General features: G+C 37.6%; 1 protein-coding gene across 2 annotated transcripts in view; it reads right to left on the bottom strand.

The window, feature by feature from the left end:
• Positions 1-1,648: 1,648 nt before the first annotated feature.
• LOC145683450 (ATP-dependent RNA helicase DHX30-like) overlaps positions 1,649-17,737 on the bottom strand; it is a 95,561-nt gene continuing 79,472 nt past the window's right edge. For both annotated transcript variants that reach the window (XM_081754789.1, XM_081754794.1), the window contains exons 13-15: positions 16,172-16,361; positions 8,514-8,614; positions 1,649-2,114 (exon numbers count right to left, since the gene is read on the bottom strand). In XM_081754789.1, coding sequence (XP_081610915.1) covers positions 1,898-2,114; positions 8,514-8,614; positions 16,172-16,361 — 508 coding nt within the window. In that variant the 3' untranslated portion in view covers positions 1,649-1,897. The remainder of the gene's footprint in view (positions 2,115-8,513; positions 8,615-16,171; positions 16,362-17,737) is intronic.

Raw genomic sequence — 17,737 nt, 5'->3', positions numbered from 1 at the left:
CCTCTTTCAATTGCACTCTCCTCTGTCATTTCTTATCCAATTCTAACACTTTTTTATTGGTTCACATATATTTCTTACGAGTCTACGATCTTTTCATTCCAACTAACCTTCTTTAGAATTCTCATCAATAATTACCAGTTCACCCGATCAAAAGCCATTTCTACATCAATAAATACCACATATACCTCTTTCTCTTTTTCTATAGATCTTTTACCGATTATCCTTGATAACCCAATTGGATCTCATGTGCCTTTACCTCTCCTGAACCCGAACTGTTCCTCCTAAACGTTTTTCATTTGTTTTTCCATATAACCTTTTGTTCAGAATTCGAAGGAGATTGGTAGGCAGATTAATGGGATTAAAAAAAAATAAAGGGGGGAAAGAGCCAGTAAATTACTTCCAACTAAATGCAACATTTGATACATCCGACACTTTTGGAGAACTCGTTTTTATTCCCGGAGCTCCTTCGTGGCTAAGCGGTTAGCGTACGTGTCTTTGGCGTGGGAGGCCCGGGTTCGATTCCCAGTGGGAGCTCATGTGGTTCGGATTCCACGTTAATCAGTAGGTCCATGTCTTATATAGTCTCCCTGCTGAACGGGACGTTAAACTCAAAATCAACTCAACTCGTTTTTATTCCCAAGAAAAAGTATGCACCTAAAAACCATAACTTGTTTATAAAGGTTGTCTTGGTACGGCCAAAATACATTCCAACGAAGAGTTTTTTTTTTTTTTTTAATGATAAATCTTTTTAGTTTCTTATGCCACAGGATTAAGACTCTTATTATGATCTTTATATATACACAGGGTGTTTCGAAGCAATACCGACGCCGTTTGATAGCTGATTCCTGACACCAAAATAAGACAAAAAGTATAGACCAACCTGGATGCAGAAATTGTCATTTCGGAATTATAAATATGTGCCCTATCCAAATATCCATGTTATAGAATCCTGCGGTACTTCCGCAACAGTTTTTATTGAGATAGTTGGTGAGTAGTTCAAATCATATGCCCATAGCCAAACTTCCTCTATAAAAATTGTTGCGTGAGTACCGCAGGATTCTGAAACATATTAGTTCCTAAGTAAAGTCTTGATCCGACTACGGTAGGTCCCATAGTATTGGAGCTATAGACCTTTAAAGTCCATTTTTTCATGTTTTCAGCAGCCTATAACTTTGAAAGGAAGCATTTGTGCACCTCCGACAGGAAGATTGGTCTGTGCTTTTCATCTTATCTTGGTGTTAGGAATTACCTCCCAAACGTTGTCGCTGTTGTTTTGAAACACTGTGTGTATATATATATAAGGTCTGATTCAAGATTACGCACACCAATCAATAGGCTGCAAGGAAGCTTAATAAAACTCCAACCGTTCAGTGACTTCATCAGCACCTCCCTGCCCTATGGCCCTCCCGCAGCTGTGGGGATTGAAGAAGCACTAGTCCGAGAACAGACTTTTACGAAACAAAACGGGAAGCTATTCTTTAAAAACCTGGACGGTCTTTTAGTTTGGAGAAGGAAAATTAAAGGTCAATCTAATATGATTCCTTAAATATATTTTCCAACTGCTCGTCATAACAAAATAACATCTTTTGCATATATATGAGCATTTCATATAAACAAAACAAAACAAAACAAAAAAAAAAAAAACTCATTTTCCGCGCGTCTCGCAATTTAATTTCAACATAAATAGACAATACATATCTCAACAAAAACTACACATACAATCAATAAAACATGATTATCGAGATGTAGTCTCACAAGACACAAAATCATCCCAGTTTTCTAAAAAATACTATTACTACTGATAATAGTATAAAGTTCTTTATAGTTTTCAACTATCACAGCAAAGTAATACAACCCTATTTACAATACTGGCACTATTTGATAAGGCACTATTACACTAACAGACTTCATCGTCTGCGAATGGTTCCAATTTTTTGTGATTAATGTTTCTTCCGGCTTTGAAGAGGATGCTTGAGAGAAGTTCAAGAATTTGATTATAGAAGAGATCAACGCGTTCCATCTGCTCAGTTTGTAAGCTTTTTCCAGTATGTACGATGTAGAAATTGACTAGGTCCCATAAACAGTCATGGAACTTAACCAACTGTTCTGCCACACTGAAAATAAGAAAAATAATCATCACTTTCATATCTCTGTGATTATTTAAACACAAAAATATTAAACACACCTATTTAAAAAGTACTTTTATACTATTCTTTGTATTTATTATGAACACTTTTGTCTTGTTGAAATACAGGGTGGACATAAAGTCTCTCCCTGATAACAAACATTAATAACAAGAAAACAAAGAATGATAGAAACATGGGGTCTGAAAACATCGCTTGTATGATACTTCAAGAGTTTGCCACAGCATATGGTGCCATCTACTGCAGCTCATCGCAGCGCTACAGTCATTTGTTTAAAAATGGTGTCAGCACAGCAGAAAGCGAAGTGTGTGTTGTGGTATCATGAAATAAAATCTTCTGTCACAGTTCAACGAACATTCAGGAGAGAGTGTGAACAGCAGTCACCAGATTTTAAGAGCATACAAAAGTGGTATGGACGGGGCTCCTCCACACAGATGTTCGTTCATTTCTCGATGAAACTTTTCCTGACCGATGGATGGGAGAGATGGCCCAATACCATGGCCCTTACGATTCCCAGACATAACTCCCTTTGACTTCTTCCTGTGGGGTTATGTTAAAGACAGGGTTTATGCAACATCTGTCCGTGATCTTGCAACACTCAAAGCCAGGATAAGGGTCGCAATAAACACAGTGACTCCTGAAATGTTGAGTAACACATGTGGAAATTCTCTAAATCAAGAAAAAGAAAGAAAACTTTTTGAGTTCTCCTATTAGTTGCCGCAAGCCGCATGCTTCTATCATTCTTAGTGTTTTTGGTTTTAATGTTTGTTACCACGGAGAGACTTTATGTCCACCCTGTATATTGAACTATAACTGAGTTGGGATGCTGAGTTGGGCAGCAGCAAGACAATACTAGTATTTCTTTTGCGTATAGTACTTTTATTCCGTGAATCGGTTGGAAAAAAAAATGTGCGCCATCTCGCGTTACGTAGAAACAAAACAGAGCACATAATAGCAGCTATTTCCATACAATAAGCATGTCAAGGTTCCTGGAATCTCGTTCAATAGTCCTGTACAAGAGTCTGTGAAATGTGAAGTGTGTTTGTGTTATTTCAACGGCTGAAACCATGCTGTGGTTGAATTTTTTAGCAGTGGAAGAAGCGAATTCGAATGAAATTAATCTTCGTTTACGATCTATTCGTCCACTTGCTATTTCGATGTTTGTTATCCCTTGATCACTTTGCTTCTTTCCGTACCACTAACTGTTGTTACCCCCTACCCACCAGAATTCTATGCACAGTTCCTTATTATAAACTGTGTAGATGACGATGAGTTTTAGTAGGATCAGAAAAATTGGTCACTGTGCCTTGTTTTAGCCAAGTTAACATCGTAGGTACACTCATGTCCAAAATTATTGTCGCATGTCTATAAATATGTTGTTGTAGGAATATAATTTGATAACGAATTCACCCGGTATTATAATGTTAGTATGTGTAAAATCGGCAAAGACATATATGTGGCAAATTTCATGTCAAAAGAGCAGTAAATAAGAGCAATAAAACGAAAATAAAACTTTCTTGTTCATTTAGCAACATTTTGTTTTACTCATTCTAATTTTCGTATTTATAATTCTTTTCCTATGGAATTTACCACAAATATACACTTCCCGATTATGCACATAGTGTCAGTATTAAAAGTACTCTGCAAAATCATTATCAAATGATATTCTTACAAGAAAAAAGTTATAGATATGCGACAATAATTTTGGACATGAGTGTTCATTTCACTTGAGTTGCCCAATTGCTAAGCATCTCTTGTGCACTTCACAAAACTTTAGAGAAATGACGTTTTTTTCGTACAATCTTATTTTCTACACTTGAAAATAAACAAAGTAAGTTCTGTAAATTGTAAAATAAATACCTGAATACATTAAATGTGATAAATTAGCTGAAATTGAATATTAACAAATCGTATATAATGAAAAACTACATTCCAAACAAGTTGGATAAGAGACTTTCGGAATTGGGCGACTCACTTCATTTCACAGAATAATTATACAAAATGAATACGTGGAATTCCACGAACCTTGACATGGTTGCAAGTGAGGGGAGGCAGTAAGTGCTGTTCTGTGCCACTAGCGGGTCTGAAAGGGTTGTTTGGAGGCAATGGATGCAAAATGCAAGTTCTACAACAAAACAAAAATTAAGCGGTGCACTACACTATTAACAAAAACGTGTGTGTACAAATAATATAAATTTTCAAAAATGTGTGTCATTTGTTGTAGCTTTTAAATATTAACTGTGGGTTCCGCCCTATACAACCTCACTGCTGATGAAGGATGTAAATTCAAATCGATCAACCAGGGCAACCAATTCAAATTCCTTGGATTCGGTAACGTGTTCTAAAGATTCTATTTTCCTTTCATTTTTAAACCAAGGTAAAATACAGGGTGTTTTAAAATTAATATCGGGGTATTAAGGTTTTGTAATATTTATTGCAACTAACTTACAATCATAAATAATACACCAAATGAAAAAGCAACTCACATAGTTTTGTATGCACGCATAAGCATGCACTCTTTTCTCTGTCTGTCGTTAGAAAGCGCTAGTAGCAAAGATGACTACTAGTGAACAACTGTAACCGGTGCTTCTTATCTTGATGCGCTACAACTATGGCTCTTTCCTCAACTGGAGGAAGGTTAATCTGAGAACTATATTTGACAGAAAGATGGCATGCCGCCTCACTGGCATAACAAAGTGTGCGATTGGCTAAACGACGTTGTACCCGACTGCAGGACTAGCCGCAAGGGGCCGAATGACAGACTGGCTAAACGACGTTGTACCCGACCGCAGGACTAGCCGCAAGGGGCCGAATGACAGATTGGCTAAACGATGTTGTATCCGACCGCAGGACTAGCCGCAAGGGGCTGAATGACAGATTGGCTAAACGACGTTGTACCCGACTGCAGGACTAGCCGCAAGGGGCTGAATGACAGATTGGCTAAACGACGTTGTATCCGACCGCAGGACTAGCCGCAAGGGGCTGAATGACAGATTGGCTAAACGACGTTGTACCCGACTGCAGGACTAGCCGCAAGGGGCTGAATGACAGATTGGCTAAACGACGTTGTACAAGACTGCAGGACTAGCCGCAAGGGGCTGAATGACAGATTGGCTAAACGACGTTGTACCCGACTGCAGGACTAGCTGCAAGGGGCTGAATGACAGATTGGCTAAACGACGTTGTACCCGACCGCAGGACTAGCCACAAGGGGCCGAATGACAGAGCTTGTTTCACATCGTCTCCACGTTCTCCAGATCTGATGCTATGCGATTTTTACCTTTCGGGATTCACAAAGGATCATGTGTATGTGCCTCCGCTACCAACTGACCTACTAGACTTAAGAAAGAAAATTGAAACAGTTATTGCAACAATTACTCCAAACACACAGATGAAGGTTGGGGAAGAACTCGCTTATCGACTCGGTGTGTGCCGTGTAACGAATGGTGCTTACATTGAATACTTGTAGCAAAAACTGTTTGAGTTGCTCTTTCATTTCATGTATTATTTATAACTATACGTTAAATGGAATAAAGACTATAAAGCCTTAACACCCAGATATGCATTTTGAAACATCCTGTACATTGCGCATCCTATGATGCAATGATAAAGTATAAAATGTGTAGTTGGAAGAGTTTAAGTCATCTTACCCTCTTTTCTACAGTCACAGTGCAGCACAAGGAATTATGAACGCAAATATCTTTCTTAAACATTTGTGTTCCCTAATTAATGCTAAACAAGGTAAACTTTGCAAAGGGTTAGGTAACCCCCTCCGTCTTCCCCGTGGATCCGCCACTGCTACGTGCGCTTTCGTTCTTAGTCACTTTTATCAATCAGCCCAGAGACAACCAAATTCTTCTATACATAAGTATCGGAAATTTTATAGAATGATCATGCCCGTGTGTGTGTGTCCAACGACAGGTAACAAAAGAAAATCAGCTAATTTTTTTTTTTTTTTTTTTTTTTTTTTAAATCTGGATTCAGTATTCCAAGAAGGTTCCATCACCTCTTCTCTTAACCCACTCCGAGAGTAATAGAAATTAACCAATTTCGGCTTCAATGTTGATTACTATGAAAAAAAAACGGTGACAGATAGCAACAAGCTGTTACTTAATGTTGATTTATCGTTTCAAGAAAAGATTTTGTCTGCATCCCTAGCACTCTACTCAAGCCAGAAGAGGAAAAACCCAGAATTTCCATACAATTTCGCCAAACAGGAAAAAACTGTAATAGAAAATGAGAAAGTTTTCTGATATGAATTCATAATCGCAACCGTCCTCGTGTCTCTTTCCTTGTTTTCTTCGTATTTACTTCGAGTCCTACTTTATGTGTTTCGTTTTGAAGGTTTTAGAATATCTGCTTCATCCCAGTTTCTGTTCTGACTATGATTGTCTCTAATATCGATCGTTTTTGATTATTTTCACGGTATCCCTTCTCCTTATGGGCGTCTTCTTTCCACAGTATTTTTTTTCCAGATTGTAAGTCATATGAGTATGCCAATTTGTTTTTTTAAAACGAGTGTACATCGATTGCAACCATTAAATGCTTACCACGATCACAATTCAAGATCAGGTGTAGATGAACTCCTTTCTCTTCCCCAACACTCGTCGAAATATTACTCGAAGCGTTCTTTGCATCTACTATTCGTGCTTGGAATAATCTTCCACTCCACATACGACAATCTCTCACTCAATCAATTTATTTAAGAAATCGGTTGAGCAGTCCCTCCGTCAGTTTTTCTAGGCTTACTGATATCTGACAAAAATGCTGATTTTTATTCTTCCTACCTTTTATTATTTCTCTTAGTCTCTAAATGTATTTGAATATATTACATGTTTATTTGAGTGTGTGTGTATGAGAGAGATATATATTGTAACTGCAATTTTTGTTTGTTATATGATTTACTACAGTGCGTAAAAATTTATAATTTATACATATTGGATTATGTACAATATATTTTTTTTTTTGTGTATCGGTAGATTATGCCATTTCAATTATTATTTTATAATTATTTGTTATTGCAATATTAATCCCAGTCATTGCATGGTCAAGTGGGAGACAAGGCATGATTAGCCCTTATTTTGCCATGCAAAGTAAGACTAAATAAAATAAATATATAAATAAAATTTTTATGAGAAGTGATCAGAAAGTAAGGTTACAAAGTATACAGTGAAACGTGTATATATTATTTCATACAACTAATACATCCAACAGATAGTACAGCCATTGGCTTATTTTTCGACATAGTCTTCATATCGGTTGAGACACCTGTCGCATCGTGAGATAAGTTTGAAGATTCCCTCCTGGTAAAAATCCTGCACTTGCGTGAAACCTATCGGGAACAAACTTTCCGATACTGCAGAATATCGTGCACAATGTGACGAACGCTTTCGAACGAAATTCCCAATTCTGTCATCAAATGCCGTAACGTGATCTTCCTGTTGTCCTGAATCAGCTCCTCCACGCGAGCTGTGTTTAAATCTGTTGATGCCGTGCTGGGTCGGCCACTTCGCTTCTCGTCGGTGACGTTTTCTCTATCAGTCGCAAACTTTCGATCCCATTCTGCGACAAACTGACGAGACATTAAAGTTTCTCCGTAAATCTCTACCAGCTGCCGGTGAATTTCAGCCGCGGTTACATGTTTCGCCCACAGAAATCGAAATGAAATGAAATCTTTGAGTTTTAGATCCCACGGTTATACCGGTTAGGTTAAAGGAGACGGTGATTATGAGAAATGAATGAAATGGTGGAATGAAGAAAGTGGGAGGAAACGGGAAAACCCCGAGGAAACCCACGCACGCACACGGTGTTTGTCCACCACAAAGTCCACTTGGCGAGGGCCGGGATCGAACCCGGGACCCCAAGCACCGGAGGTGAACTCTCTACCACTGAGCCACCGCGGCCCCACAGAAATCGAAAAACTGAGCGAACTTTTTCGCAAGACCAGTTTCCCAAATGAGCTGCCATTTGTGTTTACCTACAAATAGCGCCGTCGGTGGCAGCTGGCTGAAACTCTGCACAGTTGCCAACTCCATGCATTAAAATTACCATCCACTCGCCATTCCTCTATAACAGACGAAACTCCAGAAATATCAGCCTTGTAACCTTACTTTCCGATCCTCCCTCGTATCTTCCTAACAGGAGTAGTTCGTGAGATACTCTATTTTTAACATAATTTTAAACCACCTCTTTCCCTTTAAACCACCCTTTTTTCCCCTTAGGATACATATCAAACTCTAGATACCCTATAGTCTCTTTGATACAATTACTTACCAATATGCTAAGCCAACTGTGTACATTTTATATACCTGACAAACAAACAAATTTACATTTTATATATATTAAGATAAAAGCACAAGCATCACTTACTCAGTATCACATATAAAAGAAATATCTTGTTTGTTGGCAAGCGTCAGGATAGAGAGATTCCTTTTTTCCCCATTTTCTCCCTCAGTGGCACTACCAGTATACTAGATGAGAGAAAATAGATGAATGAGTCAATATAAAAGTTTACATTTAATGTTAATGCACTAAATTTAAATTTGTAATTAACAATAGTCAACAGAAGTACGAGGGGCTGCTGAAAAATTCGTAGTCCAATAAGGAGTGCAGGTAGAATGATGAAATTGTACAGTTTCAACAAACATATCTCCGTATGTACGAACACAAATTTCCATATTAATAACGAAGTCCTTATTCAGGGTGTCTACTAAAATTCAAAAATGAAATTTTGTGACTTCTTCGTGACCTTTTCTTTACCAAACCATAAAATTGCGTAGTTTTCTCAAGAGCAAATTTGGGTGCTAATTGGGCCGAATTTTTATGCTTGCGATAGAAGCGTGCTTTGCATGCGATTTGGTAGCGTCTAAAGCCAATCATAGACATTTTTGGTGATGGATTTTGACGTTTTATAGAACAAAATTTTCCAATTTGTACTTATATTTGTACAGATAAAAAAATCGTGACCCAAAAGCTAAATTTCGTGACTTTTTCTTGACTTTCATGGCCGTTTTCTGATTTCGTGACTTTTTCGTGACCGATAGACACCCTGTTATTGTGTTTTTCAGGCCTCTGAAGTGATCATGTGTGCCTCACCAGCGAATTTCACTAACATCGAGATCAGACATGTCATCAAATTCACCAAGGAAAGTCACAAAAATTAAAACACTACGTGACTCTCCTCCCTCATACGCAGTGATGACAAAAGTGGTTGGCACACTTAAAATATGGCGATTTTTGACCAGACCATGTGCATAAAAAAGTGACTCTTCCCGAAATCGTGGATGAAATTCATGACTATTCTTGAAAATCACTGAATCTCAACAAAACGTGTGGTAGAGATTGTGGGCATTTCCCAGGAACAAGTTGGTAGCTAATTCACAATAACTTGGGCATGTGTAAGCTCTCGGCAAAATGGATTCCCAAAAATATGTCAGCAAATAATCAAAAGCGTAAAAGAGTGAAGGCATCAAGGGAAATCATCTGTCATTTTGACCGCAATGTTGACCAATTTATGCCACGAAAAGTACCATAGCCAAAAACATGGTTGTGGGACTACGATCCTGAAACGAAATAATAAGTGAATGGACTGGGGTCACTCACGTTCTCCTCGCCCCAAGAAGTTTAAGAGACAGAAGTTGGCTGGGTAAGAGTTTCCAACATTCTTCTGGGATAAGGATGGGGTAAAAGAAATGAAATGAAATCTTTCCGTTTAACGTCCCACGATTATGCTCCTTAAGCTAAGGGAGATGATCATTAAGGCTAGTGCATGATGACGGAAGAATTGGTGAAGTGAAAATATGAGAAAAAACTAAGTAACCCGAGAAAACCCACGGACACAATGTTGTCTACCACAAAAGATGGAGTCATACTCACAGACTACCTCCCCAAGGGCAGATATTTAATACAGAGTAATACTCTGCATTACTCACAATACTGAAAGACATACTGAAAGTGCAACGCTGTAGAAAACTGAAAAAAAAGGAATTCTGTTTCTTCAGAAGAATGTCCCTGTACCTCAAGCACTAAAAACACAACTAAAAATTGCATGATCTAGGATTTCAATGTCTAGAGGACCTCTATGTTCGTCAAAACTAGTTCCGTCAGACTATTAATTATTCCCCAAACAGAAACAATAGTTGATAGGACGCCATTTTGGATCTGAGAAGGAGGTCTAGTGCTACGGAAGAGTAGTGCAAGGAAAAATCTTATTTTCTTTTCTTTAATACTAGTCTAAAAAAAATGGAGCACCGTCGAAGGAAGTGTATTGAACTTCCGAGGGAAGTACGTAGAACAAGTGTAAAATTTCATCATTCCACATGCATGTGCACTCACGAACTTTTCAGCAGCTTCTTGTATGTGAATTGGCTACCACCAATAAATTAAAACTCGCTTCTATCGATACAATAGATATGTTGAATTCCATACTACAGATTTAGTTATTACGTGGACTCAAAAATGGTTGAGGTCGAGTGAATTAAATGACTCGGAAAACTATAAGCTCACGAGTTCTTAGAGGTGTGTCTACAAAATAATTATTTTAAATTTGAAAACATTTATTTGCAACAAGAAGGCTTAGAGATGGGGAGTTATTCTTTCATCATTACTAGCCATCAGTGTGTGATCCATCATTCTGAATACGAATTTCTGGGAAAAGAGGAATAAAGATACATTAAACACTTTTTTTTTTTTTTTTATGTTGATGGTACGGTAATAGTTTATTGGACTGAAGAACAATTACAATTAAGGATTTTGTTGAACATGTTACAGCAAATTAATCCAAAAATTACGTTTAAGCTGAAACAGGAAAAATAAAACTCTATTCTACATATATCTATGTATATATGGGTCATTCAATATATAAGTTTCCCTAAGCTGGAAAAAAAATATATTTTAAGAACAATTTGTAAACTATGCATACATGTGAAGGTGGGTCCTTCCTCACCCCTCCACATAATCCCATTTGAGATTCAAGCATTCGTCTAACCATTGCACCGATTTGTCCAAACCCTTTGCAAAAAATCAGCGCTCTGGATATTTAGCATTCTCCTTACATTCCGCTTCATTTATTTATCACTACTTGACAGGAGACCAGGTAGTTACGTCGAACCTGAACTCTTCTTCAGGGAAACGCAATTCGACTTAAGTGATCTGGTCTCTTCTTCTTGACAATAAAGCCCACCACCACTCAGCACGCGAACAAGACACAAAATTGAAGAATTAGGGTGGGGATGGCAGCCTCCCTCTTTATACATCCTCAATTTAGCGCCGAGTTACTTCCATTTTTTTTTTTTTTTTTTCGGTGTTAAAGTCTGCATTGTAAGTTGAACGTTTCGAAACAGACGACGAAGTGAATCGGAATGTAAAGCGAGTGCGAGCGAGAGCACTGATTTTCGCCAAGGGTTTAGACAAATTATGCAAAAGTGAGACAAATGCCTGAATCTCAATAGGGATTATGTGCAGAGATGAGAAGTGGAGACCCATTTACACATGTATGTATCGTTTAAAAATGTATCTTACAAAAATAAATATTTTACAGCTTAGGGAAACTTACATATTGAACGACCCATGTATATATTATTATATAGCAGCCAGAAAATATTTCTACTACTGTAGTGTAGGGAAAGAAGAAACACTGTTTTAACCAATTTTTCGATATTGTTAAGGAACTGGATAAAAATAGCTAGAAAAAGTTAATTTGAACTTGCTTAAACAGTGCACTTTTTAGTCATTCATAAATAAACAGCAAATAGAAATATTGTACACAAAACAAATTCACAGTGCGCTTTCGTTATTTATTAAAGTACTGGGATACACAAATTCTTGCAATGTAACTTCTTTGCTACTGACCTTAGTATGTGAATAGCTAAACTTCTACATAATTTAAGTTTTAAAAAACACCCTGACGAAATGCAGTCGAGTATTTTACCAGAAATATAGATGAGAACTTAAGAAAAACAAGAATTTTAGGAAAACTAAAAATGGATCAAATGGATGACGATCTTGGCCAATAATTAGTTTACGGATCAGAGGCCACAAAATTTTTGAACGGACCCTACATCGAGTTCTCGTATTTTCTACGGAACAAGCGCATCATACTGAGTTAACTGATGGTTTGGGTACACTATATGTAGTTCTCCAGATAAAAGGCCTATAAGAATTTTTTTAATTGAAATATATTGGATCTTTTGATTAAAAAAAAAAAAAACTTATTATCTTTACAAGAACACACCCAAGTTAGTATTGTTAAATAGCGAAGCATAGTTTATGATAAATTTTGTATTTCGACAGAATTATGGACAGATGGAACAAATATTATGAAGAAACCAACAAAATATATACGACAGAAAGTGGCAGCGAGACACCAAGAGTATATGTTTGCGCCCCAAACTTAGGTCCAAAAATTGTGGCCTAGAAAATGAAAACATATAAACCAAAAACTATGTGATGAAGACGAATTCAGTGCGGTGAAGTCCAAGGAAAAGTAGTGAATCTTTTTGGGTATATTATGAAACCTTTCCTGACGTTAAGAGGTCTGACACCTCTCGCAGGTCAAACCGATACACGGACTCACGAGGACGATGGACAGATCTTGTACTACTTTCAACAGAGTTTCAAAAACTCATTATCACATAAAATATTAATTATAATTTAGTGAATGATAATAATTATTGTTTGGTTTCAGATTCAGTGTAGTGTAACATCTTCGTTTGGCATGCATTCTTACAGGTAACAATAGCTCATAACAATAACACATATATATAAAATTTTCATTGCAAACAGTCCTTGATTCTAATGTTTTTTCTCTAGATCCTGCAGTCTGGTGCTTGTGAACGGCAGCTGTAAGATTTATCCGTGGTACGTAATGGGAGTTTCCCGGTGCGAGTACAAATATGGCGCGTAGGGCAAACCACGTATCAGCCTCACTGGTGAGTGGTTACAAGATTTCTATTAAATGTTCTGATAGAGCTAAAATATTGTACAGGGTGGCTCATAATGAAATGAAATGAAAATGAAATGAAGTCTTCCAAGCTCTCCCAAGTAGAAAAAAATTAAATCTTTGAGTTTTACGTCCCACGTTTATGCCGGTTAGGCTAAAGGAGACGGTGATGATGAGTAATGAATGAAATGGTGGAATGAAGAAAGTGGGAGGAAACGGGAGAACCCCGAGAAAACCCACGCACAGTGTTTATCCACCACAAAGTTCACTTGGCGGAGGCTGGGATAGAACCTGAGACCCCAAACACAGGGTGGCCCATAGAAATAATTATGTATAGGATGTTTCGAAAACTGCGGCTAAAAACATTAGCAACATAACGAACATAAACCTGAATATAAACATATTACTCCCATACCTTTCCTTAGAAGAATTTTAAACTCTTTTTTCCATGGCATAGTCTACCAACAGGTCCGTATCCAGGGGGGTCTAGGAGGGGACCCCCAAAATTTTCACGATAGGCTTGCAAATGAACTATAATATGGTTGGATCGCCCCCCCTTCCTCCTAAATTTTTGGGCTGGCTACCGACATGTCTACCAATACACCATCCAAATCGATACATGCCTGGAGATGATGTCACAAGCAGCTTGACAGACCCGTGCTCTTATGTGACAGCTTCCCGTAGTGCGGCCAAGTAGCGTATGTGATGTTGATACATTTTGTCCTTTAAACACATCTCCCAACTCGACTGCCATCCTCCGTCTCACCTCCGCGTAATTGTTTGTTGCAGAATACAAACGCACACGGTGTTCTAGAGACAACCGTTCCGCCATCCTGTCTGTTATACACTAACGGTTCCAAGTCTAGTGGCCGTTATCCCCACTCTCAGGCTACACAGTGTTGCCATATCGAAACTTTTTGTCCAGAATTAAAAATACTACAGTTAGTCAAAGATCATATAAGTAGAGTGGTGACACTTGAAAGTGGTTTTGAACTACTGCGCATGCGCAAACTGCTCCGGTTCCTGTTCCAGTTCCGATTCATGTTCCGACCCCTGTTCCAGTAACCGTTATCCCCACTCTCAGGCTACACAATGTTGCCATATCGAAACTTTTGTCCAGAATTACAAATACTACAGTCAGTCAAAGATCATATACATAAATGTGATTCACCTTGAACAAGGTCAACAATGTATCTGTTATTTTATTTGGGTTCAAATACTTTGCTTCGTCATATCTATATAATATATTTTTTATACAACTTTCATTGGAAAGCCTCTTTTTATGCGTCTACAGAATCAATTCAAATAAATGGAGAATCTAGTTTGGTCAACTGAGATCCTCATTTCAAGCCAAAATATAAAAAAATGCCTACATGCGGTTTTCGAGAATATTTCCTTTTAAAAAGCTTGCCAGTTAGAAAGAATAAAAAATAGTGTACGTACTACTACATTTCCAAGTGACCTAACAGACTTCAAATTTCACTTTTTATCAAGAAAATTTTTCGATGTTTATACACGCTTTTAGACTTATTTTCAAAGTAAGAAATTACCAACTTACAGTTCAAATTATTACAAAGATATGTGAGAACACTAATTCACCTGATTGAATTTGTAAAAGCTTTTCTGACGGTATCGGCTTCATACGGGGAGATTCTCACGTTGTTAGTATATACAGAAGAATGTCAATTTGTCTTTCCTTCATACAGAAATCACGAATTGTTTTTCTACATAAACAACTACTTTAACAAGAGATCTCATTCCAACTTTGAACCTGGGAGGCACGGTAGCTCAGTGGTAGAGCGCCTACCTCTTGTGCGTGGGGTCCTTGTTTTGATCTCCGACCAAGTAAGTTTGTGGTGGACAACATCGGGTCCTTGAGTTTCCTTGGGGTACTCCCATTTCCTCCTACATTCCATTTCACCAATTCTTCCATCATTATTCACTTGCCTTAATCATCCGCCTCCCTCACCCTTAAGGGAATAATCGTGGGGCGTTAAACAAAGATTTAATTTCATTTCATTTTCAAACTTTGAACCCTCGCCCTGAAATTGCACAATCAGTTTATGAAATGATTCAATCTTTATGTGAGTAATCTAACCTGGTGAACAATTTGGTTTTGTTTGCTTTTTCTATTTTCAGTTTAACGTCCCACGATTATACTCCTAGTCTAAGGGAAACGGTGATGAAGAGAAATGAATGAAATGGTGGAATGAAGGAAGTGAGAGGTAACAGGAAAACTCCCAGAAAACACGCACACGCTGTTTATCGATCACAAAGCCTATTTGGCACGAACTGGGATAGAACCAGTCACCCAACGCACCAAAAATAAGCGCTCTATCACTGAGCCAGCGCGGCTCCCACCTGGTGAACAGGACTACAGCATAAGTGGACGAAACCGTTCAGAAAAAACTTACAGGCGAAATCAATTGAACAGCGCTTTCACTTATTTTTTTAATAATTTGACTAGAAATGCATCAATGTCTGTCTTTAAGTATATAAGCTTAAACATTCATTTGTATTCAGTAAATTTCAAGTTTTTCTTAGGTTTCCTATAGTTATTTGTCAACAGTGAAAGCAATGAACTTATAAAAACAAACTCATAGCGATCTAAGTTCAAATTTACGTTCGATGGATACAATTTCTTCAGACAAGACGTGAAGTCAGATCAAGCCACTTTGTTACTTAACCTAAAAAAGAAATGAAGAATGAAATCTTTAAGTTTTACGTCCCACGGTTATGCCGGTTAGGCTAAATGAGACGCTGATGATAATGAAATGAATGAAATGGTGGAATGAAGAAAGTGGGAGGAAACGGGAGAACCCCGTAAACTTTGTGGTGGACAAACACTGTGTGCGTGGCATTCTTTGGGGTTCTCCCGTTTCCTCCCACTTTCTTCATTCCACCATTTCATTCATTTCATTATCATCACCGTCTTCTTTAGCCTAACCGGCAAAATCGTTGGACGTAAAACTCAAAAGATTTCATTTTTTTTTCTTCACAAGAACTTGAGGCAAGAAAGTTTCTATTCATAAAATAAGTATTTGTTGTGAAGCATTGGGAACTAGTAAAAGGTTTTAAATGTACGTACCTTTTTCGTGGAAATCTTTCCCTGTGTGAACAGAAGAACTGTTAACGGTGCAAGAAAAGATGACTCACGAACTAACACTATTCGCCTCTCCTCAGATCGCATTTGACGAAAACATGTGAGTAACTTTGAAGGATAGTCAATTAGCTTGTAGTTCACACTCTCTCCTGTCAAAGCTGCATGACTCCCTTCCCTATAGACGAATAGAGAGCAACGAAACTAAAACTCTTTTCAATTACATAATTTGTATCATTTTATCAAACATATACAAGATAACCTATGAACAACTTCCCACTGACATGACGAAATTAGTGATTAGTGTTACAAAAGAACTAAAAATACTATTTTACACTTAATAATATGCTTAAACATAAATTCTATTTTAAATTTTTTAAGTACAACTACCTCTCGCAACTGATTTTTTCTTGCACTTCTCAAGGGCTTAATTTTAGATATTATTAAGAAGACGAAGAGAAATTGGTTGGGACTCTGGCTAAGAAGAAACTGTATTATGACGGGTGTGTTAGAGGGAATGGTAGCAGGAAAGAGAGGAAGGGGTGAAGAAGACTACCATTAATGGACGATATCAAAAGAGAAAAATCGTACGTGAATACGAAGAGGTTAGCGGAAGACCGTGGAGCATGGAAGCTTCTCAGTTGTGGTAAGTGACCAGCCAATTATGGAAGAATACCTATGATGATGATAATCTGAAGGGCTAGACACTGATATTACAACAGTATTGTAGAGTATTGTCGAAATGATTAATTTACTTACAGGTTTTAAAAGAAAAGGAGATATATGAATGCACAGGTGAAGTTAAGAGAATAGATACTGTACTTATAGTAACTTTATACATGAACATGTTCGTCTGTAACATTAATTATTATTATTATTATTATTATTATTATTATTATTATTATTATTATTATTATTATTATTATTATTAGTAGTAGTAGTAGTAGTAGTAGTAGTAGTAGTAGTAGTAGTAGTAGTAGAAGAAGAAGAAGAAGAAGAAGAAGAAGAAGACCATACCTGCTTGGGAAATGTACAGAGTAATACATAAGGATTTATCATGTTCGTTTTGTAATCTTCCATTTCACTCACGAATCTTTGTTTACCTTAATAAATTTTATCAAGTAAATAAAATGATATCTTCTATTTAGATCTTGATTGGTTTGACATCGCTTTCCATTGTTTTCCATTCCGAGTAAGACTTTTCACTTGTCTGTACGTTTTCTTCTCTATGTCCTGTATTAGGATAAATATTTCAATCGAAGTCTTCCTCTGAGACTTTTCATTATGTCTTCTAAATAGATTTTAAATAACGTAGGCGAGCGGCAATATCCCTGTCGAACTCCCCTTCCAACTGCATACCCCTCTGCCCATGGGCGGCGATTAAGAGGGCAAAGGGGGGCAGTTGCCCCCTCACTTTTTTGAAGTGACCCATTATTGTATATCGGGGGCCGCGGTGGCTCAGTGGTAAAGCGTTCACCTCTGGTGCTTGGGGTCCCGGGTTCAATCCCGGTCCCCGCCAAGTGAGCTTTGTGGTGGACAAACACCGTGTGCGTG

This window comes from Thermobia domestica, chromosome 1 (assembly GCF_964235325.1).
Source record: "Thermobia domestica chromosome 1, izTheDome1.hap1.1, whole genome shotgun sequence".
Lineage (NCBI taxonomy): Eukaryota > Metazoa > Arthropoda > Insecta > Zygentoma > Lepismatidae > Thermobia > Thermobia domestica.
This window is presented reverse-complemented; position numbering and strand designations above follow the sequence as displayed.